The 27,851-nt window shown below is 31.6% G+C and overlaps 1 protein-coding gene across 4 annotated transcripts in view; it reads right to left on the bottom strand.

Annotated features, from left to right (window-relative positions):
- Positions 1 to 27,851, bottom strand: part of ash2 (Set1/Ash2 histone methyltransferase complex subunit ash2) — a 129,026-nt gene that overhangs the window by 53,963 nt on the left and 47,212 nt on the right. For all 4 annotated transcript variants that reach the window (XM_085820079.1, XM_085820078.1, XM_035364173.2 and 1 more), the window contains 3 exons: positions 12,946 to 13,037; positions 9,479 to 9,574; positions 9,198 to 9,281 (listed from right to left, as the gene is read on the bottom strand). In XM_085820079.1, the coding sequence (XP_085676205.1) occupies positions 9,198 to 9,281; positions 9,479 to 9,574; positions 12,946 to 13,037 (272 nt within the window). The remainder of the gene's footprint in view (positions 1 to 9,197; positions 9,282 to 9,478; positions 9,575 to 12,945; positions 13,038 to 27,851) is intronic.

Genomic DNA, 27,851 nt, shown 5'->3' with positions numbered 1-27,851 from the left:
CAATGGAAATGAGCTAATAAAAACATCATTTGTCATGTCCAAAGCAAGACTGGCCACCCGTACTGAAGCTTTTAGGAGCAGTCATAGAAGCTTGGTTCATAACATTTATCTGACATTCACTGAAGAACTTACAAATGGAGATATATCTGTGGGCAGATACCAAAACTAACATTGGGTCAAAGGTGATCCGATGAAATGGAAACAATTTGTACAAAATAGATATCTAAAAATTCAAGAGAAAAACTGATCCAGATTGATGAGATTATTGTCCCAGCTGTGAAAATTCTTTGGACTTATTGACAAGAGGATAGAAAGTAGAAATTCTTTCAGAAAATGACCTGTGGTGGTATGGCCATCCTTGACTTGTTAAAGGAAACACCTTTTGGCCCAGATCTCCAAGGATCCTTAATGAAAATTATAAAATAACAAATCCTGAGAAATGAAAAAGAAAGAAATAAGAAATCTTAACAGTAAACTGTCTTGTTGAGAATAGCAAACCTCTCTTTCCTATCAAGAACTTCAGTGACATAAAGAAAATATATAGAATAATAGCTTGTATTTTCAGATTTATCAATAATATGAAAAACGCAGAACTGGAACTTTTAAGACTGAAGAGATGACTGAAGCAGAGGATTTCTGTTTCAAGAAGAAAGCTCAAGAAAAAGAACTTAGAGAGGAAATAAGGAAATTAAAGCTGGAAAAAAAGCATAGACAATTCGAAAATATTTGCATTAAATCCACTTGTCAATGCAAATGTTATAGTAAGTGGAAGGCTTCAGGATTATGGCTTGAGCTATAACCTAACATACCCTGCAATATTACCTGAGAAGTGTCATTTGACAGATTAAATAATTAAAGATCGCTGCAAAAGGTTGTCATGCCAGAGTAGCTGAAACCTTAATTCAAGTTAGAGAGAACTTTGGATACTAATAGTCAACAACACATAAAAAGTAATATTAATATAAGAGTGTGATTTGCTACAGGTTTAAAACTAAGCTACCAAATCAAGATATTACTCCATTACCAACAAAAAGACAAATATAAGCAAATTCCTTCAAAGATTTGTTGGTCTTTTAATTCCAAACAACAAAAAAAAAAAAAAAAAAAAACTGAGAAGACTTGTACTGCTTTACATACATGCACTGTAACAAAAGTGATGCATCTAGAACTGATGTCTAGCCTGATGGCAAAAGATTTTCTTCTGTCCTTTAAAAGATTTATTTCAAGAAGAGGAGTATGTCAAGCAACATCGTGAGATAATGCAAAAAAATTTCAAAATAAGGATTTACAAAAATTATAGAATACCAAAGTTCAAAATTATTTTGGTAACAAAGGTGGAAATTCTATGTGGCCTTATGGGGCGACTTCTAGGATAGGTTAGTTAGACCTATCAAATCATGTTGAAGAAAATATTCAAGAAAATATTCATGATTCACTTAAATTTGAAAAGTTGGAGACAATTTACTTGAAACTGAGGTAATATTAAATTCATGATGACTGACTGATGATTACAATGAAGTTAGAGAACAGAAACACTGACACCAGGTCATTTTCTAGCTGGATGAAGACAGACATCTTTGCCATTTGGCAAAATTCTTACATCAGATTCGACTAAAGAAAATTTAGCAAAGCAATATAAATATCAGCTAAGATTATTAAAAGGTTTTTGAAGAATATGAAAAGAGGAATATTTACTTGAAATGCAAGGCATATTCAGAGAGGTAATACCGTTTATACATCTTTTGAAGGCATCTGCAGTTCTAGTACATAGAGCAAAACTACCAAGTATGAAAGATGGCAGTCGTACAGGGTTCCACAAGAAGAATGAAAGATAAGGGCTTGCATTATCTGTTTAGCTAATGGAAATCGTCTCCGTCATTCTGTACAATTACCGCACTCCTTAGAAGTGATTTGAATTGTATGAACTGAATGCAGTGAATTTAAATGAACAAAATGATTCTATGAATATTTAAATGTTCAGAACATTAAAAAATTTAGTTTTTAAGATACTGTAGTGCTTAGTCTTGTCCTTTTGATGTTCACTGAAGGGGAAGATGTTAGAATTGCAAGTTGCTGGTCATGAGAGCGCACAGCTTTTTTATCATACGTTTATTGTTTTTCATACCATTTTGCAGATTTTTAAGATGAAATGGCAATAACAGGAATAAGACAATGTTTTTCTGTAAGAAACACACTGTAAATAGATAGAAATAAAATTTTCTAAATAATAAAATGGCAAAGAATTACAAGTGTCCTGTAGATTTCTTGAAGAAAAGGTAAGCAAAAGAGTTTTCTTTTCAAGTATGTTAGATGTTGACAGTAAAATTAAATAAATAAAACAAATTAAAAAAAAAAACTTTCTTAATTCATTTTTGAACAGTTTAAACGCAGAATCTGATATTCTAAACTTTAGATACAAATAAACTGCAATTGTAGTCATTCATAAATGTTACTTAAATAGAACTTTATAAAAGTAATATTAATCAAAAGAATTACTCTTAATCAGACAAATTCAGCATAATCAGGCAATTTAGAATTAATGAGCAATTTCAACAATATTCCTGCATCACATATTGAAAGTTTTACGTTTTACAGAAAAACAGTTCAATGTTTAATATCAGAAAATTCCTACATCTACATGCTTTTAAATCCTAATATCGAAACTAAAGCAGTTTCAGTAAAAACAGTGGTTTTGAATTAAATACTAACCAGAGGACTGTGGCTTTTAAAGAACAGAAAAAGGCATGAAATACACTTATTGTAACAAGTATTCAAAAGAAAAAAAATTATAAGAATCATTTTGAGAATAATGTAAGTGGCTGAATTTGGAGATGATGCACTTTATAAAAATACCAGGCTCAAGCAAATTTAAATTCAATTAAGGCTGATTTCTAATTTAAGAGTGAAGATACAAATTTATTCATATTTTTCCACAAATAAATAGCTTCTTAAATTCTTTAATGTTAATATATGAAGTAAAAAGTTATCATTAATGAAATAACAACTCTGCCCGAGTTTCACTTGATTATTAAATCCTGACAATGCTAAAAATCTAACAAGCTACATAAATAATAATCGCTATGTAAAAGTTTCCTAGGAACGGTTGAAAATTTATTTCAACCGTTCCTAAAGACATGTTGAGATCAAAAGCAAGTTAAGAACAAACATTCAAATTTTTGAAAAAAAGTCATTTTAGACAAATTAGACTTCAGTTATTTAGCTATTTAGAAGCCAAGATTCTAAACACATGAGAATTTCTTAGTTAGTATGACAGGGTCTTTATTTACGAGTTACAGATTATTGCATTGTGCTGCCAGAAGTTTGCTACCTAATTTTACTTCAACTTTAAATACATTTGCAAAAAAATCAATACACCAAGAAGGAGTAATGCAAATTAAGACATAAACTGATATGCATATAGGTTTCGATGGAAAATGCAAAATTTTAAAGCCTGGCAGCCAATGAAAGTATAGGTGACATCTTAACTGTGCAACTGGCAGGATATTAAAGAGGGGAAATTTTGATTAAGTCATAAATTCTTTGCAAATTTCATTGCGTGAATTCAGATAGACATTAACTATGCCTCGCATACAGGTACGCAAATGTTATGCTGAGGAGAGGACGTGTAGTTGGGCTCAAAGAAGCTGGTTAATTTAATCAGCAAATCTCTCAACGTATGGATAAGAGCGATGCCACTGTTAGATGATGTTGGCAGGAATGGGTGAATCATGGCCGAACACAGTATCAAGAAGGAAGCAGGCACAGAGAGACATCAGAACGTGAGGACCAATTAATCAGAGTGGTACTCAGAGCCCCAGATTCAACATCATCGAACCTTCACTTGCATTTGATGTCGGGCACATTTAACCTGGAATGCCACTAAATGAAGTAGAATTGTCTTCAGCGCTTCAAACTGAGCCCTGATGACCAGTAAAGATGTATCTGGAAACTTTCTGGACAGTGGTGAGATACCAACTTGACTGTCGCTTGCCATATAGCCCAACAATTAGGAACGGTGGTTTGGAGTGTTATTTCATTTAATAGCAGGACCGTTTTGGTTGTCATCCGTGACATCCTTACAGCACAATGGTATCTCGATGATGTACTATGCCTCGTTGTGTTGCCCTTAGTATCATACCATCCTGAGGTTACATTTTACACATGGCAATGATTTCTACTGTTCGTCTTTGTGCTTGCCTAACACTATCTAAACTAGCAAGGTCGCAACTGGCCAAAAAGATCGCTACATCTCTCCTCCATTGAGATGTGTGTGTGTGTGTGATTATGGCAAAGCCTCGAGGGCTATCTGCCTAAGGGGAGGGATGCCTTCGTGGAGGACTTTCTAAGGGAAACTGGCTCATATACACGTTACACATGGGAAAAAACCACGAAAACGCCCATGCAGCCAGCCCGTTCGCGGGATTCGAACCTCGGACCGAACTACCAGTGTTCAGCGACTTTACCGCTCGGCCGCTGGTGGGCCTCCTCCATTGAGAATGTTTGAAGCATTATGGGCAATGCCCTCCAACCAGCTTGGGATTTTGCTGATCAAATGTGCTATTTGGACAGAACTTGGCACAGTATCCTTCCTGCAGGAGGACATTCACCAATTCTATGCCAAACTGAATAACTGCTTGCATAATGGCGAGAGGTGGACCAATGTGTCATTAATTTGCGTAATTTATGAAGCACAAACTTGAACAAATCGTTCAGTTTTTTGAAATTGTAATCACTTGTTTTTCTGTACATGGTACACCACATCTACTGATTTTCATCCCATTTGAATAACTCCTCCTTGGTGGTGAATCTTCCCCCCCCCCCAATTTCTCATGATTCTACATTGGTAATGTGTAAAAGCAATATATAGAAAAATAAAAAGTTCACAGAATTCTTAGCCGAAAAGAGCTATTAGTCACAAAATAATTTTGTGTTGATTCACAATTGAATGTCATCCACTGTAATTGCGTTATTTCACTTTTCATTCAAATTTGTTGCCATTTAGCAAAATACAGATATTTATCTTTTAAATTTAATTTGTTATTGATTAACAAAATAAACTATTTAAAAGCAATAGATGCAGTTCTTTAGAATTTTATTTAAATTTATTTTTGCTTTTTAATCTGATTTAATTAAATAAAAATGCATTTAATTCATGACATATCTGATTAAAACATTAAATATGTTTATAGAATTATGTTATATATTTGTTCATTTTCAAATATATAGAATATCTATAACATTCTCGTTAGCTTAAATCAGGAGTTATCAAGGGGCCACTATGGACCCTTTGAGGGGTTAATGGAGTTTTAAAGGGAGTCAATAATGATCAAGAAGTCAACAGCAGAATATGCATGGGCAATTGATCAGTATAATGAAGATCCCATTGCCTATTAAAAAAAAAAATTATACTGAAAAACTGTTAATGAATTGCTTATCAACCTAAATAAATAAAAACGAATTTAAAAGATCTGTACCTGTACCATATAATAAGGAATAAATCATATTAAATAAATGTAAGGGAATATATACACAAATTATCCATTTTAAAAACCAATAATATTTTTAAACACATAAATATTTATGCAAAATGTGAAATATAAAAAAGTAAAACGCCAGACAAGAAAATAAATAATTAAAAAAAAAAAAAAAAAAAAAAAAAACTATGAACTTCCTCAGAAGATATATTGTTACATACAATCACTTGTAAAATTTAGAAGATTTTCATGCTGCCTTCTAAGACCTTGAAAATTTAACATGCAAGCATGGCTTATAGAACCGCTCAGCTATGACACATCTATCTTGATATTATATGATGGGAGAAGAATTTCCTGCACTGAAGGAGGATTTAAGCAGTCTTATTTAAAACACATGTATAGGCTGAATTTAAGTCATATGAGAAAGCTATCTGAAAATAAAAGTTGTTACCCAACATTTTCTTACATCGTTGAAGGAAGCTTTAGTCAAACCAATAATTTATTACGGAAAACGAGAAATAGGTTGAATACTTTTGAACAAGATGACTTTAAGAATTAAGTAATTTTATGCCACATATTAAAAAAACTGCATCAATACATCAAGTGCAGCCATTACATTAATTAAAACCATTTTTTTGTGCAATTAGAATCTGTATTTTTATTTCTGAAAATTTGTTTATGTAAAATTAATAATAATAATACAAAAAATAATAAAAATCTTAAATATTTTTTTCAAAATTTTGTCCATATTGTTAGTCTGTTATCCTTAAGTTATATTTTTATCGTGATTATATTGTCTGTTGTATATTACTGGGAAAAATGTAAGGAGGTCAATAAAGAAAACCATTCTTTTAAATAGGATTGTCACAAGGAAAAGTTTGGCCTAAATGCATATTCATCTAGTATCCTATAAAACATATCATTATTTCACATGGGTCATCTCTATTGTTATTTTCTACTAATTAGCTATATTAAACTTTAAAAGAACTCTTTCAGGTAACTATTAAAATCTAATCTCTTTCAGATTTTTTATTTTTTATACACTAGTGTTTTCAGAGTTACTATAAAAATATAACCATTTTTAAAGTTAATAAAATTAAATCAATACAGTCAAAAGTCGTTAATCCAGACTCGTCGGGACTTCGGCAATTCCGGATTCTCGATCATCAGTTTAAATCTGGTAAGATGGCATGCAGAAATTATAAAATTAAAAATATGAAACCGTAATTTATGAAATAAAGAACAATTATGATCTAAAGGGTATCAAAATTTACAAAAAAAAAAAAAAAAAAAAAAACTCAATATTTATTTGTTTACTTTATTAAACATTTCTTTCAATGTAAGTTGTTCAAGTTGCTTTGTTTTTTATGTGATAATACATTCTCTTTAATTCTATAAACAGACATAACTGCTTGTTCAGTTACAAAGTTCCGTTGTTCAAGTCCTATAACTGCTGTGTCTTCCGACTAATTTGTCAATCGAAATTTTTTCGTTTTCAATAACCTCTGTCACTTTCTTCGCTATCGGAAGCGAATTATAATGACGAGGAATTTGATTTAAATCATATCAAAGACGGAGTACATCGAGATGAAATACTACATTTAGTAAGGAATTATAAGCCAAATAAAATAAAAACATCTGCCCTGAAGATAAGGATAGTGCTGACAGATCAACTTCCAATTCATTGTGCGCTGTAGGGTTAAAGATAAACAAAGTTTAGATAAACAAACGTTAAAGTTTAAATAAACAAAGGATATGCCTTTATCCATTTTTTGTAGCAATTCCACTTTTTGTTTAATGAACTTCGAAACATACTTTCGCTTTGTAGATCCTTTACATATTAATAAATATATATCAGAAATTCTATTTGACATAATCGAAAGTTCAAGCTTACTTTTATAAAATTGCTCTAACAGTCTGCAAAAAATAATAAGCTGGATCCAATTCGAAGATTAAGGAACAACGCAATCTGCAACATTAACTGAAATAGATAATTAGATAATTTTAGCTTAGCTTATACCGTCCGTTATACATTAAACGCGCACTCGTAAACGTATTTTGGGCAAGCGTATTCGCGCAGAGCATATTTGCAGCCATAAAGGTCTTACGCGCATGCGTCAATGCAACGTAGCTTTGAGGTCTGGATTATAGATCATTCCGGATTATGGGTGTCCGAATTAACGACTTTTTACTGTATAACAATGTAAATTTATTTTATTTTAAAAAGAACCAAAGGATTTAGTTAGTTTGGAAACTTAAGTTATTCAGTCATTATTGGAGGAGTTAAGCAAAAAGAATCAGCATATTGATAAATTTACAGGGTAGTTTTGAAGGTTATGTAAAACTTCTTATTCAGCTGCAGAAATTCAAATGATGAAAGAGAAGACAATGGTAAGACAAGATAAAGGGATAAGAATGAGAGAAAGGAAATCAAGCTACTGGTGCGATCTATTGATGAAAATTGAAAACAATAAGAAATAATTTCCTTAAAAGCTCTGGGTGAGGATGAATTAGAATTAAGATCATTAATTAGAACTGAAAGATTTTTATGAAGGTCAGAATAATACCTCTAGAAAATCTAAAGTAATTGATTTTCTAGAGTAATTGATTTTCTAGGGGGGTTTCAACAAGTTTTCTAAGAGGAACTAGCTTTCCCATTGCAAATCAGAAAAACCCCATACAGCCTCCATGCAGACAGCCTATTTGCTTGAATTTGAACAAAGGACAAACTATCAGTAATTGGCTATCTCAAATAATTCAGCCACTCCAGGTGCCAATCTGATGCAGAACTGAAAACAATCCTTAGAAAACAATATCTCCATAACTTTCAATCTGTATTTCAATTTTCGGAATAATTTTATCATAAATGATCAGATTATTGTTGCAAATTTGTAACTGCAATAACTGATTCAATGAAAGTAGGCTGCAATAAAAGAAACAAATCAGATACAGTATGTGATGCACCTTTTAAACTTTTTTTCTAAAAAAAGAAAAAGAATAACAGAGATATTTCCTGAAACATAGCAATTTACAAAAGGACATTCATATATCTCCATTTTAACACTGAAATGCACCAAACTTTGTACTTTTAATTTATGTATATATGTATGTGTATGTCTATATATACACATAACAAAAAATAAATGTATCCAGTATTGAAATTCAGAAAGTGCAAAAATAAAAAAAGGGGGTGCAGCCAAAAATAAAAATTATTCTTTAATATATATATATATATATATATATGATTATAATGTAAATATATATATATATGATTATATATATAAATAAATTTAAACAAATTTAAATTCTTAACAAATACGTACAAAAGTAAAAAAGTAAAAAAGCAAATTTAAATTCTAAAAAAAGAAAAAAGCCAAAATAATTTAAAATAATTTAAAAATATGCAAACATGTAAAAGATTTAATTCTCGAACTAATATACAATTTACTTTTATACGTATTTGTTAAAAATTTAAATTTGTTTAAATTTATATTTAATTAAATATGTATTTAAATGTAATTTTTTTAATTAAACTCAATTTATTCTTATGAAACAATTATATATATAAATATATATATATATATATATAAAATCATTAGAAATGTAATCACAATCATCTAAACAATCTTAGTTGAAAAAATATTAAAAGTGTATATAATCGAAATATATTAAAATCAGGCAATGCAATAAAATATTTTATCTTTATATATAAAAATTACTTGCTTGATTAACAAGTCCAAAAAACATAGTACCAGACCCATTATCATAACTCTTTTCTTCACACAGGAAAATATCAGAATCTTTAACCTGAGGAAATAAATAAATATTGAATTCAACAATTCTTAACAGTAAGTATTCTATCATTATACCATATACAGTTAATTTCATAGCAAATTATCCAAGCATATCTTCTCACTTTTGATAGCAGAATTAGGGTTAAACAAAGCATTCTAATTAATTTAAATAAAAGCATCCAACAGCTGATGTAAAGGAAGCACACATACCATAGCTTTATGAACAGTATTGTGCCAAGTCTGCTTTATTCTCCTTTGCATTGGTGTCAGATATTCCCAGTTTGCCACAATATATGGTATCACTTCCTACAAAATTCCAATACAAGAAGAAAAAAAGGTTTCCAGTAAACTTAAAAGTATGAAACATACACAGCAGCTGTTAGCAACTTAAGCCTTTACACATTTTTAAGACATTGGGATTGCAAACACAGAAAATAAATAAATTTACAAAGCTCGTACTTTTCCTCTTAAATATAGTATAATTAGTATGAGCACATTTCACATCTAAGTTAGTAATCATCAGAAGAAATAAAATAAAAGCAAAATAACTTTCAAGGGTGAAAAAAATTATATATGAATAAAAGTACATGTACATAAAAATTATAACAAAATTAACACAATAAGGATCACCTGGAAAGTTCTGCATATTTTTCATGATAAATACAAATAGAACAGTACAAAAACATAAGAAAAATTCACTGAATCATATAAGCACAAATTTGTTCTGTAGTTTAATCTGGTTTATTTGATTACGGCAAAGTATACAACAGGTATCTGCCTAAGGGAAGAGATGCCTTTATGGAGGACTTTTTAAGGAAAACTGACCTACGTATATATATATATATATATATGTTGCACATGTGGAGAGACAAAATCAAAGAAGTGTACACCAGGTCATTCAGAGAACTTTAAAGTGACCTGAAGGAATGAAACTCCAAGTAGACAAGCTCTGCTGAATATGAGGGTGAAGCAAAACATCCCAGCCATACTCAGTCTTTGCCATCACTTATCGAAATGTGAGGCTGAGAACTGTCATGATGAAAGACAACACCTCGTTCTGGGTGCTTTGCTTCAATTTCTGCTTTTAAAACTACAATTTTGGGAAGAGTATTTTTCTAAATTTATTGTCTGATTTGGTGGCAACAATTCATAATATGTAATTCTTTTTAAGTCCTGCCATACACATAGCATTACTTTTTTGGAATGCAGTCCCTCTTTCAGTATTTGTTACAAAAGAAGGTTAAGTGGGCTCACTCATGATGTTTTTCATGTAACATTATAGCATTATGCCTATTCTCATCTTCAGTAATGGAGTGTTTTAAAAAGGAACTTTTTTATTTTGTTTCAATAATGAAGAATCCCATGCTAAAATTCAAGAATGCATGGGTTGCTTTACTAAAGTATGGGGTGCCATACATTGTAGTAGCTTGCATACTCAGTTTTCTTCAAATGACCATGCACCATACTTTCTGGATAGTTTGTCCAACAGTTTCTGAACTGTATAATGTGGATTTACAATGATAAATTCTTTTAATAGGTTCTCGTTTAAGATGATGATAGTCCAGAGCAGGCATCATCCTCAAGACTAAAATTTGCATTTAAATGTCTCAAATCACCTCCAAACTGTGTCATTGGAAACAACACTACACAAAGGGCAAACTTTACGAACAATTTATTTTAGACTTTTTTTCCTTTTTTAAAATAAAAGAGCATAATATGGGAAAATGTCCATTTGGATTCTCCATTCTTATCATAGCACCTGAAAAAAACTTTATGGCACAACACATGCTAGAATTACACAACATGAGCAGAAAAAGACAGTATTTACACAAATGCTTCAATCACGGTCACTCTTGTCAGCAGTAAAAAAATAATTAGAAGAAAGCATGCTTCAATTTGAATAATGATAGAACTTTCTGGATGACACTATGCAAAATGTTATTCCTAAATTTATGACAGACTCTTGTAAAATTAAGGATAAGAAAAGGGACATAATACATGAATTATTTTCTATATTTTAAAATAAAATCTTAAAGTTCTAAAAGATGCATTTAAGTCTTAATTTCATGGATAGTTTTTTTATAACACTGATTATAAAAACAGAATAGACAATCATTTGCAACATTTTAAAAATATGGCAAAAGTATTTTAAAAATATAAAAGAAATGAAAATTAAGGAATATGAAGTTTGCAAACCCCAATTGCCCAAACAACTACATTACTGTTCCCACCATACAAAAAAAAAAAAAAAAAAAAAAAACATAAAATTTATGCTCTGTATATCTATTCTAAAGTAAAATATAAATTTATTATACATACTTTAGTAGCATTATGTAAATCAACAGCATCATATAATTAATGTGTTGGGATACAACTGATAATGACAAAAAATGTGTGAGTTTTAATCTACTAAAAATAATTATAGAAATTGGATAATATAGACATCATACAGAAGACTGACAGATTTCAGTAACAACTGAAGAATCATATCAAACAGAAACAAGACTGTAAACATACCAATGATTTTCGAAGGTGAAAGCAGGCTGTTTTAAAAAAGCATATGACTGGAAATTACTCCAGCTAATGAAACCTTATCACAGAAGAACAAATAAGAACTCAGAGCTTATCACCTATTCTGAACATAATTAAGCTGATACACACACCTGGCACAGACTATAGAATGATAGGAATCCATTTTGCCAAACTAGAATAAATACTGCAAATGAAAATGACATAGTAGCATTAGTATGAGATTCCTTGAAATCTCATAAAAACTTCTATGTTAGTTCAAGCTAAACATCTAGATCATTAAAAAAAAAAAAGAAAGAAAGAATTTCTTTCCCATAATACTGCCACCTTTAACAATACACATTTACATCACTCTAAATAGCAACCAGCTATCTAAGACATTCTGATAAGTTAACCACACTCAAATATTCCCCTTGATCATCTAATCTAAACCCAAAACAAACTCAAAACATAAATTCACGCTTCCACCAGCAGTTATTCCATGCCATGCATTCCTGAAATGCTTGAGGAATAACAGGATCTTTTTATAATGCCTCATTCAATTATCAGCAGAACATTTGGCTAATGATAGCTTTGTAATAACATGTATTTCATGTACATTTATTAAAACGCTCAATTGATTTCAAGGGCAGCTACAGGTCCTTCCTCATCAGGAGAACGAAATTACTAGAAAATTTTCTAGTACCTTTTCTACTGTAGCTGCCCTCAAAATCAATTGAGCGTTTTAATAAATGTACGCAAAACACAAGTTTGTTATTGCGATTTTGATTGTCACATTGGCATGTTTCTCTTCTATTCTAATGATAGCTTGTTTACATTTTAGAAAGTATAAAAATATTTTTTTTTAAATATACTTCTTCATTAGGATTATGAATTAATTAACAATAATACAAAGTATTTTAACATTTAAAATTATAAGGAAATAAAATATTCCTTGCAATCTGAAGATAATATTCTAAAATTTGAACTAATAAAATGACTTAATATTCTAAAATTTGAATATCAATATTTTAGAAAATACTGTTTTTTAATATAATGTATAATAATCAACTAATATAATGCAAAATAGCTTCATAATAATTACTGAAATAGCTTAAAAAGCAAATATAAATTTTTAACACATTCAGAAATTAGAGAGTCAATATTACTTTATCTTTTGAGAACATTTTGCGTGGCTGGCCATCAGATAAACACTGTTGCATCAAATTTGCTAAAGCTGTTCCACACATTTGACTAAAATCTGAAATATTGCAAGAAATATACCAAAACTGAAAAATTAAACACTTAACATTGCATTTTTTTATACAGACAACAAAAGAACTTTTATATGTAACTACATGAAATAATTCAGTTACATTAAAACACAGTTGGAAATTGTTCAATGCTTCCCTTCATTATAATACATCTAAATAAGAAAAACTGCATAACAACCACAGAGAAAGATAGAGATATGTAACAACCATCTAGAAAATAACTTCAAAAATCCACGAGGAAGGTTTGAATGAAATCTTGTCACTGTATTTCATTGGGATTAGCAAGTTTCATTACATTCTTAAAAAAAAAAAAAAAAAAAAAAAAAAAAAAAAATAATAATAATAATAATAAATAAATAAATAAATAAATAAATAAATAAACAAACTAACAAATAAATAAATGCAGAATACCCAAGGTAAATTCAGAATGTTTTAAGATACTTTATGCAGTATATTTTGGCCACCTTTGTACTACAAACTTATAATTCTTAGAAAAATATACAAACTATTTACTAACATGATACATATGTAGTACCTTCGAGATACAAAATGTACTCATCATACTCACATTCATTTTTTAAAATGAAAAGTTATCTTTTATAATTCCAAAAATATTGTATGCTAATTATGTATTAAATTACTAAAAATGCAATTAAATATGTATATAATATATATTTTTATTAAATCACATTACACAATTCTTTTGGCCCATGAGCCGAGTTTTGTAAAATATTTTAACTGACAATTATACTTGAAGCAATTTCTCCATCTAAATCACTAAAAAGACTATTCTCTCTTAAAATCCATTTCAGATTGCTTTGCCTTCTCAATACCTGCAAAGTATTTTTGAATTTTATACCCCATTATTTTTTGTTTCATTAAAATCCATATGCAGAAATTTAAAATGGGACCATATTTTAAATCTAGAAAATTTAATCTGGTATTTCAATTACTTAATTTTCTTAGATTATCCACTCCCTCACCCGCCTCTGAAGATAAATTTATTCACACTAAAGTAAAATAAGCAGATGGCAGATGTTTTCCGTTTACACTAGGATATCTAATAATTAAACAAAAAAGAAAAGAAGAGTGCGTGTGTGTACATTTATTTATTTATTTTTTTTTTTTTTTGAAGGAGGGGTGTATATTTATATGAAAGTGCAAGAGAAAATCCTTTAATATTAGGGAATATGTGTTCCAATATATCATACCTGCTTCTCTAATTTATTTAATTTTGTATTTTTTATAAATTGATTTGGGAAATGGAAATTTAAGGTATTAAGATTCCAATTGGGAACAATTTGAAGGACATATGAATGGGGAAATAATTTCAAATAGAGTACATAATCTGCCTCCTAATGAGGGCCTTCTACTCATTTTACATTTACCATATATTCCAATAGTTATTGCTGAAGCTCAACAGCTAGCCTTTTTTGACAACATATTTTGATTGAAATGTGAAACTTCCAATTTAAAAGTTTTAAAATCAGAGGCAAAAGAATATAAAAGTTAATTACTTTCAGATTGATATGAAGCAAGAAAAAAATGAAAACTTCTTCATTAATACATATAGGCATGGGAATATTGTTAGGTTTTGATTTGCATATCAATTTGAGTTTAATATTTAAATGAATCATGAAAATAACTAAATTTAAATAATTCAACATTATTCAATAAAATGCTACCTAAAATAAAATGTAATTTTGTTTACTTATATATTAAAATACTTATAAACTTAATTATGAACCACAGAAATATAATTTCTGCACTGGATGCACACAGATTGCCCAGAGTATCAGGATCATAGCGATCCTCCTAACAAATGTAACAACGCGATTATCGCCGCATTTATTGAGTAACTGGATGCGCATAACATCATTTCACGAAACCCGGGAATGATGATTCTTCAATAAATGAAAAATTACGCAATCATAAAAGGTACTAATGTAATTTTACAGTGGATGGACACAGATTAACTTGAAGAGGAAAAAGCGTGAGGATGCTGAGTATGGATAATAAATTCTAAAAACATGAGTTCAAAAGCGAAAAAAATATACATATAATTTTGTTTAAGTATATGCTGAAACTTTAAAAAATAGCCAGCTTGACACAGACTGAAAAAGCATTCCCTTGTAAATAAAATTATCTTCGAAGCATTCCCTTGTAAATAAAATTATCTTCGAATGCTATCGCCATTTTTCGCAATAGATGACCATCATACTTACGTTCGAAAGTCAAACAGAAACATTTGGATGATTCATGAATGACTCCTTTTATATCCTCGAAGATCAACTTAAACTGCATGAGCTAGAAAAAGAAAATAAACGGAGAAGAAGCGAATTAAGGCATTCGGAAAGCACTTTCCATGCTTATCATGAAAAGTCAATGCAATTAAATCATGACTCATTTAAAGATTCAAAGCAACTTAAAACGTCACAAAAATGTGTCCGTAACCGCAATTGTGGGTAACGTCGTATTGCGACGCAGCTTTCAGTACTTTCTCAATATTGATTCTCAAGAAGAACGTGCGCTCGCCTATCATCCATTACGTTATTAATTAGATTAGCGGATTTTGAAATATATAGAAAAATACCTTCTACGGAGGAGTATAAAAACTCATTTTCTGCACTCATCACGTTCTTCTCACCGTCCGATCATATCATTGAGATGGAAAACGTGGGTAACGTCTATAGCTATCAGTAATTTCTCAATGTTGATTTTAAACAGAAACATGCATTCGTCTGCCATCCATTAAATTATTCATTAGATTAAAGAATTCTAAAATATACAGAAAATAACTTCTAGGAGAAGCATAAAATCACATTTTCCGCACTCATCACGCTCTCCTCACCATCCGATCATATCACTGAGATGGCAAACGTTATGTAAGGGACAAATAATAATAAATAATAATAAAAAAAGGTACAGCTTATTTTTTCTTTTCTTTATATCTTTACAAAAGGCGAAATAATAAATCTTTCATTCACCTTTTTATGAGGAAACTTTCCTCGGTTACAAAGGTGTTTCTTATAAAGAATTGTTGCTAAAATTTTCATTAACGCAAAGTAATTCACAGTACTTTATTGCATACCTAATATAACTAACTGATTGTCAGTAATTCTACCGTACTCATTTCTTTCCTGTTAAAAAAAAATTATATATTTTCCACTTGATTCTCGTCAAGTACTTCTGATTTCCTAATCTGTGTTCAACTCAGATAAAACGTTTTTATCATGTATGTTCATTTCCAAATTTTGTTTCTTCCGAGATTTACGGAGGAGAAAGTATCGCGCCAAATCACAGGCATAAATTGCCAACTATGGTGTATAACGGTATCCGTTATTTCGATCATATTTATACGGCGTTCGCTTGCACTTTGAAGCGGAGAGACTTAATTCCGCGGGCGAAGACGTCACGAATTGTTCCACACTGCGTCTAAATAGCGCTTCATGCTGCGCCAAACAGATACAAATAATGCCAAAATGCTTCTGATATTGCGCAGTGCTGCTAAATTTCACAAAAGCAGAATATTTAGGAATTTTGCTTAGATTGCGCATCGAATTATACACATGTAACTGTATTTTCATAAAATTTAGTTTTTGCTGCTATTATGAAACTTAAAAGTTTCACTGGTTATTTTTTCACTCACATTCACAAAATGCGCCACTTCTGCTTATATATTTAATGAGATTGTTTTCTACTCCAGAGCGCTAGCAGTTCAAATTATATTCCTGATTTTATGAAATAATTATGCTAAGATGAATACTAGTTAAATTTAATACACAAGTTTATGCAACAAGTATATAAAAAAGGTTTAAAATTAATTTTAGGATTAAAAAAATTAAATTCTAAACTGCAGAGAGAAGGAAAACATAAGCTAAAATCTATAATTTATGAAAAACATTTGTTTTTAAATTCAAAGAATATGAAATTTTTTCCTCTTCTGTTTTTCTATGTTTTAATTATTAGGCTACATTTTTGTGCAATAAAAAGCTAAAAATGAATATTTTGTAAAATGGTATTTTCATAGCAGTTTTTTTGGGGGGGGGGCTTGCAAATGACTGTAAATAGATTATCAATCTGCATAATGGATTTACCATATACTTTTGAAGTCTGCGAAAAATACTCATGTAAAAGTGCAATACATTTACTATTACTGATTATAGTATTAATAAAATTCTAAAATAATGACAAAGTAAAAATAAATGAGTGAATAAATAAATTACTCCAACTTTTCTAAAATATTTAGTAAATAATATTTTAAAATATGGAAAAGAGATCTTTTAAGAAAAAAAAGCATTAAATAAAACATTGTTTAAATTTTATTCAGTAATTTCAAAAACATTCACTACTTAAAACATTTATGCAGTGAAATTTGCTAATCTACCCTGAGTAACAGACTAGCATTAACATCTTCATGTAGTCATGTTTCTAAACCTAAAACATCACTACCTCTTCCCAAGCATTTTAACCTGAAATTATAAAGTTTCAGCAAAAAAGAAAATCTGAAAGGATTAAGATTTTAACGTCAGGGTAGAGTGTTTGTTAAAGTTTTTAATGACCTTGATAAGCTTGCAGTTCACCAATTAGATCTTGGACTCACTTCCGCTAACACAACTTTCTCTTTTTAACTTTTATTATTAAACACTGCTTATGTTTAGAATTCCCTATACAATATTGAGGGTTACCAATATTTTTTTTCAGTCTTTTTTCTGTTCGTCATATTAATATTCAGTTTTCTTAGTAAAATGACTTACACAACATTTGTTTGTCTTTTTAATTATTATTATTATTATTTTTAATGGCAGGTAGTGGCTATTTTTAGGCTTTTACTGCTTACTACGGCCAGAAGTGGTGGTCACTTTATTATGGAGGCACCTAATAGGTGGGTTAACTTTACCTCCTATGAAGGAAAAGACAACTGTGACTTATCTGGGATTCGAACCTAGGCTCTTTGGTATTACAGTCAGCTCTCCTAACCACTATACCTTCTGAACAATGTATTTTTATTATTATTACTTTCTTTTTCAACTTCCTAAACATGATTACAAACATTACTTACTAAACTTACAGTTTACTAAACATCAATTTCTTCACAATTTTGTCACATAAAATTCACCAGCAGAATTAAAAATTATTTAAAGGCAGCATGTGTTTAGAATTCCCAATATAGTGTTAAGTGTTGCCCCCCTTTTTTTCTTCTTTTTCTTTTCTCAGTTCATCATATTGTTGCGTGCGTACGAGTTTGTTATGAAATGAATGCACAAGTCCGATGAAAAATGAACAAAAATGCTTAAATTTTCTCAAATTATCATGCAGTATTACAATATCTCACAGTAGTTATCTTCTACTACTCAAATGTCCAATAGAACGTAATTCAAAACAGTTAAAGAACGCTAATACGCGAATTCGCTACAATCAACAAGAGCAGTTTTCTAAACAAAAACAAACTAAGCAACTACTACGAACTGAGATGTTTTCCTCCTTTTATAAGATTTTAAAATCATGCGCTAGAATTTTCCAGTACTTTCTTGAAATCAAAAAAGAGATATTTATTTATTTAATGCACGTGCTCTTGTATTTTCAATTTTTCGGCTCAGCTTTCTTTTAATATTCATCACGCGCTGCACTGCGCGAGAAATAAAACCATTTAATTTATAATTGAACTAACATTAGCTTTTTAAATACCAAATTCGTAACACTGCCCCCTTCCCAAGGACTGCACGTCCCAGGCAGTACAATCCCTGGACAGGAAGCTAAACTTACAACTGTGGCATAAATGTATTAATAAGCATTACATTACAATAATAAACAACATGAACAATAAATGCAATAAATAAAACAAGTTGACTCGCTTTCGTGCAGAAAGGTGCATCCCCTTAAACCGGGCCTGGATATCTTGGATGTGTTCCTCAGGCGATGAAGGCGCATCCATAGGGCGAACAAACAGGCGGTCACAAGGCAGACGAAGGTCTCGACCGAAGACCTTCTGAGATGGAGAATAGCTGGTAGTCTTGCGTTTCTTTTCGCCGGCTTCCCGAACTGGGTCTTTCGGACAAGGTGTCGGCATTTCCAGGTGAGGATCTTTTCTGAGGATGGATAGTCATGTCACCAGATGCTGAAAGCAGTTTGTTGTTTTTGAAGTCTAAGGAAAAATTGTATTTCCTTAAAAAGTCCAATCCGAGTATACGTGGATCTGTAATATCCGCCACATAAGCCGTGTGATGGTAGGCAGCACTTCCAAACATGATGCTCACGTTTAACTTCCCAGTTATGTCGATCTTATCACCAGATACAGTCTGAAGGGTAACACAAAATGGCGTCCAAATAAGTTTATTTTTAAACTGCTCAGTTACATCTTTCCTAATGATGGTAACATTAGCTCCTGTGTCAATGATCATATTGCAAGGAACTCCATCGATATTTCCATAGATGGATAGTCCGTTACTGTTGCCACTCACTCTAGAAACCTTGAGTGCTTTAAAACAAGGTTTTTCATTATCTGGCAACCTCCGTTCTTTGATATGGTCATTAATTTGTTTCCTGCTTCGTTGCTGAGAAATGGTCTCAATTTCCGTACCCTGGGCTGCTCTGCAATTCTTTCGTACATGGCCTTCAGTTCCACAGTTCCAGCACTTTGTTTTCTTGTCAATCCTTTTCTATCCCTTGGCATTTAATTGTCTATTTAACCCACCTCTCTTATTTTCCGTGGTCTAGGGTGTTCTGCAGTTCCTTCGTATGTGGCCTTCAACACCGCAGTTCCAGCACTTTAGGGTTGGTTTCTTCTCACCAGTATTACGTCTCAAGGCATTCACTGGTCTTATCAAATCATCCATTTTATTATCCGTGCCCTGGGGTGTTCTGCAATGCCGTTGTATATGCCCTTCAATACCACATTTCCAACACCTTAGAGCCACTTTGTTCTCACTCCTACTCCATATCAAATCGTCGACTTGTCTGGATACATCATCTAAACGAGCCATCAATTGATCCGCTGGCTCGTGGACTCGCACAGCGCTGACTTGGTAGTGATCTCTAAGAGTTGCTTGCTGGGCTGCCTCGAATTTCATGGCGTACACTAAAGCGCTTTTCAGATCATTAGCATCCGCCATTCGCAGTGCTTTCTGTATTTCAGGGTCCCGGATGCCATCGATGAAATATTGCAGGGACAGGATTTCCCTCGTTTCTCTCGGGCAATCCGTAAAGGCGAGGTGGGACAGCCTTTCAACATCCGTGGTGAGTTCCTGGAGTGATTCGGTGGGCTTCTGTTGACGGGATTTTAATTGAAGCCTGCTGTAGTCTTTTAAACATTTCTCGCCAAAGCGCAGCTCCAATGCGCCGGATAGAGCTTCGAAGTCAAGTCTTTGGTTTTTGGGAAGCGTCTGCAGGATATCCGCTGCGTCTGCTCTCAGTGAAGCGGCGAGATGACAGGCCTTAGTTTGGGAATCCCATCCATTCGCATCTGCCACTATAGAAAATTGCATTTTATACACTTGCCAGGAGGTCTTCCCATCATAAGTGGATAACTTCAAAGAGGGACGAGCAGGCATGGGTAAAAATTTAAAACCATCACTATTGTTCCCTGCCGTCGCTACGAATTTCTTCAAAATATCCACTCCTTTGGCTACTGCAGAAACCCTATCATCAATTTGTTGTTCGATTTGGTGTTGGACGGCACAAACTCTTCCTTCTATATGTTCTTTTACAGAAGAAACTCTTTCTTCTATTTCTTCTTTCACCGAAGAAACTCTTTCTTCAATTTGATCTTTTACGGAAGAAACTTTTTCTTCAATTTGTCCAACTTTATTTTCAACTGTGTTAATTCTGCCTTTCATAGCTTCAAATTTATTTTCTATTATGCAGGTAATTTCTCTTTTCATTTCTTCTTAACCAGCTTGAACGGCTTTCATTTCGTCCTTAACGGATTCCTGGCCCAATTTCATTTCCTCCCTAACAGATCTCATCTCTCCTTTAACGGAATCTTCCATCTTTTCTATCACTTCTTCTTTAAATGCAGCTTGGCCACCTTCCATCTTTTCTTGGAACGCAGCAAAAGCACTGATGAGCTGCCTCAATTGCTCCTCCATCACTCTTGTTATTGGCATTCAAATCCCACTTTTGACACCAAAAATTGTTGCGTGCGTACGGGTTCGTAATGAAATGAATGCACAAGTCCAATGAAAAATGAACAAAAATGTATTATTATCACAACAAAAATGCTTAAATTTTCTAAAATTTCTCAAATTATCATGCAGTATTACAATATCTCACAGTAGTTATCTTCTAACTACTCAAATGTCCAATAGAACGTAATTCAAAACAGCTAAAGAACGCTAATCTGCGAATTCGCTACAATCAACAAGAGCAATTTTCTAAACAACAAACTAAGCAACTACTACAAACTGAGATGTTTTCCTCCTTTTATAAAATTTTAAAATCACGCGCTAGAATTTTCCAGTACTTTCTCAAAATCAAAAAAGAGATATTTATTTATTTAATGCACGCGCTCTTGTATTTTCAATTTTCCGGCTTAGCTTTCTTTTAATATTCGGCATGCGCTGCACTGCGCGAGAAATAAAACCATTTAATTTATATTTGAACTAACATTAGCTTTTTAAATACCAAATTCGTAACAATATCAATGTTCAGTTTTCTTAGTAAGATGAGATACACAACTTTTTTTTTTTTTACATCATACACTTTTGTGTTAACTTTTAGTACGCAACACTTTCTTCGCACATATGCCCCATAAATAAAATCATAAAATATTAAACAAACAGCATATTTTGGGAATGCCCAATACAGTGTTGCCAAAAATTGTTTAATTCACTATGTTATTTCTTTAAAAATACTAGCCGCTAATGTAGCCAGCTGCCTAAAATTGTTATCATGAAAAAAAAAGAAAAGAAAAATAAGTGCAACTAGTGTAATTTCATAAAAATATTCAATATTTTTAATTAGGCATCTCATGACTTAACTCATGACTCTTTACATCAATCAAATTAAAAAGTAGAATAAATATTCAAGTACTGCATTTTTTGCTTTTAAATACTTTAGTTTGTTGCTCTATAACAAATAGATTAAATTTGAAACTAAATGTATTACACTTTACTGAATGGCGACATGCTTTGCATGTGGAATATAAAAGTACTTTATTTCACATAGCAGCAACATATAGTTTTTAAATAGCGAAGTTTGCTGATTAAAACTGGAGAAATATCGCATATTTTTGCTAAACTGCAACAGTCTAGAATGCTGGAAATAAAATATTTTTATTTCAAACATTATGCAATTGCTCGCTTTTAAAGCACTGAGTTTGGTAATCAAAAATTTATTTAATTCATACAAAATATAAAATAAATAAAAAACATATTCAAAATTCAAGCTTTAAGGTGCAGATGTTAGGGTGAAGAACTATGCACATTAAAATTTGCTAAGTATTATCATTTTTCCATTGTGAGGAGCATACATACATATAGATTCTTCATTATTTCATAATAGAAAATACATGGTTATAACATCCTCTTATTTGAAAAGTGATACAGAGAAAAAAGTAAGATTCCAGATATATAGCACCTCTGCCGAAAAGAGAGTGATATGCATAGATGCTTTGAACTGACTGTTTCAAAATTAATCCAATCCACTGCAATAAAATGAATTACTTCTGGCCCCGTTTAAAATTAATTTATGAAACACAACGTGCTCAGACAGCGAATTAAAAAGTTAATGTAAGATAGAATATAACTACAGAGTGTTAATATAAGTACAAAAATGTGATAATTTATTTAAAGAAAGCTGCTTCACAATACAAAGCAAACCTATGTTTTAAATTACATTATGTTGAATACATAGCCAACGAGTGTTTTTTCCATATTCATTCAAGAAAAAAAGCAAATAGACTGCATTGAATTACAATTAACTACTACACGGTCCAGCTATTAATTTCCAGGACTCATGGAATAACTCAGAAGAAAAAAAAGGTTAAACACATAGCCATTTAACATGATTCAAAGTAATCCCCATCAGCCATAATGCCCGTCTGTGCTCCGCTGCACAAATTTTGGAAAGAAGTTTTAAAGTCCTCTTTTGGAATGCTCCTTAATAGTGACGTTACAGTTTTCTTGATGGCTTCCACATCCTGAAATCTTGTTCCCTTCAGTGAATTTTTCAGCTTAGGAAACAGGAAAAAGTCTGCGTGTGCTAGGTCTGGAGAGTATGGTGGATGCTGCATTTCAACAACACCATGCTGGGCTAAGAATCACTTCACAGGCACCTAAATGTGTGGGCAGGCATTGTCATGTAGCAGCAGCCAATTCCCATTTTGTTGAAAATGAAACCTGACTCTACAAATTTGTTTTCGAAGTCAGTCAAGAACTTCTGTGTAGAACTGTCTATTGATAGTCATGTTAGGAGGAAGAAATCCATGATGAACGAGTTATCGCAATCGAAGAAAGCGATTAACATGACCTTGATTTTGGACTTTTCAAATCGAAATTTTTTCTGCCTTGGTAAACTTAAAGACCGCCATTCGGAGCTTTGATGCTTGGTTTCAGGGTCATATTGATAAGACCAAGACTCGTCTCCTGTGACTATCCTATCCAGGAGCACAGGGTCAGCATCAGCGTTGTTGATAAGTTCACCATATGCATCCAGTCTCAATTGCTTTTATTCGTCCCTTAAATGATGAGGAACGAATCTGGAACAAATCTTGCATTTGCATAGGTCTTGCGTCAAAATTCGCCGAATCATCTCTTTATCCACGTTGAATTCATTGCTGAGTACTCAAATAGTCAATCGACTATCACATTTCACCATATCGCGAACTTTTTCAATTGCTTCCGGCGTGCATACGGACTGCGGCCAACCTGTGTGTTGATCATCTTCGACGCTTTCGCGCCCGTCCCGAAAGTGTTTAAACCATTCAAAAGTTCTTGAGCGGGACAATGCTTCCTCGCAGTAAACTTGTTTTAACATTTCGTAGGTTTCCGCAGCTGTCTTGCCCAATTTGAAGCAAAATTTAATGTTAATTCTTTGCTCCATTTTCACTTCGACAATAGGAAATGGCGATTATGCTGTTCAATCTTTAAAGTGATGTAGCAATTATAGAAAATAAACGGTTCTTTGTATATCTAAAAATATAGGAGACCTTTTTTTTGGGATTGCCCTCATATATAAAAATGCTGTTTAATAATTATAATTTATATTTCTGTTCTATGGATAAAATTACACAGTATAGCGAATTTTAGATTAAAATGTTAAACTGCAGTTTTAACATTAAAAAGTATGAATCTACTTTTTATAGCATGATGTTTGAATCTTTTTTCTTTCTATATATGTGTGTGTGTGCAAGCCCTATCTAAAGTATGGATTTCAAAATAATAAAACAACTCTAAAATTGCAATAGACAATGAAGTTTATTTATTCACAGTGAAAAATTTGTAGGAGAAAATGTTTTTCATTTTTGTTAATAAGAAAGGCTATTGTAAATTATAAAGAAAAAGTTCCTTCCTTAGGGGATAATAAAAATTTGATTCAAATCTATTCCAGCATAGCACCATTTATACCTTTTGTTCATAATTTACGTAAAATAAAATTTTTAATTATCATTAACTAATTTAAATTTCTGGGTTTAAATTCCAGAGAAGGCATGGATGTTTGAAAGTGCACAGAATCTTTATAGGCACTTACAGTACTCAAGGTGAAAAGCAAACATCAACCTCTTTAGAGGTTGAAGACAGGGAGAGAGGGAGAAGGAGACCCTTAGCCTTTCTTTTTCTAAACTGGGACAGAGGCAAGCACATTCATTATGTCACATACAAGGTGCTTAAGGCCTAAGCCAATAACAGATACAACCCTTATCTCTAGGTGATATTAAAATTTGTAGATCTCATCTAGCCTCAGGTTCAGAATATGAGGATTAGAAATAAAAACAAAAAATGAAGTGGAGAAAAAAAGGGACAAATGATAGGGAAAATTTTGAGGGATTTTTGTGAGGCTCTTTTGTAAAAAGACATTGAAATATGTTATGAACAAAACAATTATGCATGCACTAGCAAAATTACTTTAAACTAAGTTTAATGCTTTCAAACAAGACCAAAGATAGATAAGTAAATAATTATACTATTTACAAAATTCACAGTATCATGCAGCTTTCCCTGATCTACACCTGTAGTAGAATCAATAACACTACTAAAAGCTTAATAAAAAGGTGAACGAATTGAAATTATGAATTTATGAAAAGAAAATTTAATTTCTTAAATCCTTCTTAGTACCTTTTCCATTTTTATTGGCAAAGAAAACCTCCAGAAGTATGCTATTTTTATGGATCTATTGATGTTATTCATGGAATTTTTAATATTAAGTGGAAATGAATATATCATGGCTTTCTGACATCATGAATTATTAAATCTATTATTTTGATATTATCAACACCCAGTTATTACATCTGATATTTAAATTTAGCAGTCAAACTTTAAACTTATGGTCTGGAGCCAGTTTTAAGTAAAATAATGACTCTCCTTATAATTAAACCAGCCAAAATATTTGCATTCATGTCATAGCTAAATATCATTTTGAAGAAATTTTCATGTAATTCTGTGGCACAGGCAAGTATTCGAAACTCAGGAGATACTCCTAATTTATTAGACTATACTTTTCGTAACAAAAGGTTTTGCTTTTCAAGAATGTTACTGCTTAAATTATGGCATATTTAAGTAGCTGTTCACCTCAAATGAAAAAACTACAATGATAATAATGATGATATAATTTTAACTGAGATAGCTGGATATATATTTTTTATAATTGAATAACTTTCCGAAATTTATTTGAAAGAAGATATTTTTAAAACTTCCTTTACATATGTACAGATGCTATCCACTTTACAAACTTTCATAGATATGAACAAACCTTTTCTGAAAACATGAAATTTGTTCAGAATTGAAAAGAAAATACTCTATTATTTCATTTATGATGAAAGCAAAAGAAAATCTGTTAAGAAAAGTGTAAGCACTTATTTTCTTAAGAAAGATGATTCACAAATTGATGTTCCTAGTACTTTTAACATGCCAATTCTTTCCAAGTCTCATACAGCCTCCTTATCGCAAATGTTCCCTTTATCTGTCAATGAGTCTTTAGAGGAAAAGTAAGATGTTGATTTATCGCAATCCATCTAAAGATCTACTAGCCTCATCATCACCCCATTCAGAGATGACAACACAAAATATGTACTAAATTAATTCTTCATTTATTTATAATTTTATCGGGTTTTAACGAAAGTTTCCTGCCACTGCAAACAGTTGCACTGGTGTGTTTAACCCTTTGACATACAAATAAAATACATGCCGACACGTCCAAAGAATACCATTTAATTTGTCTCAACTATGAAACTCATATGCAAGCTTAGAAACAGAATGTTTTATTTTCCAATTTACAGTGCCATATAACAATAATAATATACTGTGCAGCATTGGCCGAAGACACTTTTTGACATCTCGGAGAGGTCAAAGTCTGCAATGGCACATGAAATGAATGACATCTCTCGGACGTCGTTTTATGTCAAGGAGTTAATCATAGTTTGTCAAAAGATTTTTGGCATTTCAAAGAAAGATTTGCTTTAGAACACTGTGTTATAAAATTTGTAAAAAATTGTGGTTATCATTAAGTACAAGGTGTCTGAAATGGAACTATCATGTTACCAGATTAGGACCATCATTTACTTCCAGTTCTATTACAAAAAGTCAGCTACAGAATGTCACCAAATCATGTGTGCAGCTTTAGGTACTATTAGATGTATCTATTAGCTGTGAAGGTACTATTAGCTGTGAAGGTTTGATACAAAAAGTTCAAAAACAAGGACTATTATATTCAAGAAGCAAAGAGCTCTGGCACACAGCCATTATACACTAACAAAACACACATATCTTTCCAGGATATAAACCAGGGCCTATCAGTAATGATTATCAGTACATAAGATCATACAGACACTTAATGGAGGTAACAGACTATAGTTTCAATAGTCAATAAAACTAGAATTTAATAGTTTCCTGTATGAAGTGCAGCAGGGATGTCAATTCACGGACTATTAGATACATGCAATTCCTAACTCATTTTTCTACGGTCTTCATTTCACTCCAAGAAAATAACAAACATGCATAATAATAATATACTAATAAAAATTGGAAACTCATCCAATATCAAGACACATACAGAAACTAGGATGCAAAAAATTACTCTTCAGATGGCTTTTTTACAAAAATATTTACTCATCTGACCTTGAGTGTCAGCCTATTTATAAATAGAATTAAGAGCAATTCAATGCAACTCTAGAATAAAATTCAGAGAAATGAGTATTCCTAAATTTTATAAATGATTGCAACATGGTTTCCAGGAAGATGGAAATTTGTATATGTGATTTTCATGTTTAGGAGTTTGTATCATAAAAAACTTTCCTCACTTATGAAAAGAAACAAGTCCCTAGTGAGTTCCATATTAACATTCATTAATTTGACTTAGAGTGAACAATGTGTTTCTAGACATCAAAAGACTCGTTGCAGAAAAAAGACACCATGTGTTGGGAAAGGAAATAGATGACCATTTGACCCACCTGAGAGACTCAATTTGAGATGCTTGAAGTGCAATCATAATTAAGCAACACATTTTATTTTCTACTTCTTTTCTATGTATTATCACTTTTTGATGAACTGGTTTAAAAAAAAAAATCATTGTAAAGATGAAAGCTTAAAAAGCACTCTTTAGATTTCTGTAGATTTACTAAATATATGATTAACATGCAATTAATCTAG

Source organism: Stegodyphus dumicola, chromosome 7 (assembly GCF_044657685.1).
Source record: "Stegodyphus dumicola isolate Sdum_Otavi_A_Nest chromosome 7, ASM4465768v1".
NCBI classification, from domain to species: Eukaryota; Metazoa; Arthropoda; class Arachnida; order Araneae; family Eresidae; genus Stegodyphus; species Stegodyphus dumicola.
This window is presented reverse-complemented; position numbering and strand designations above follow the sequence as displayed.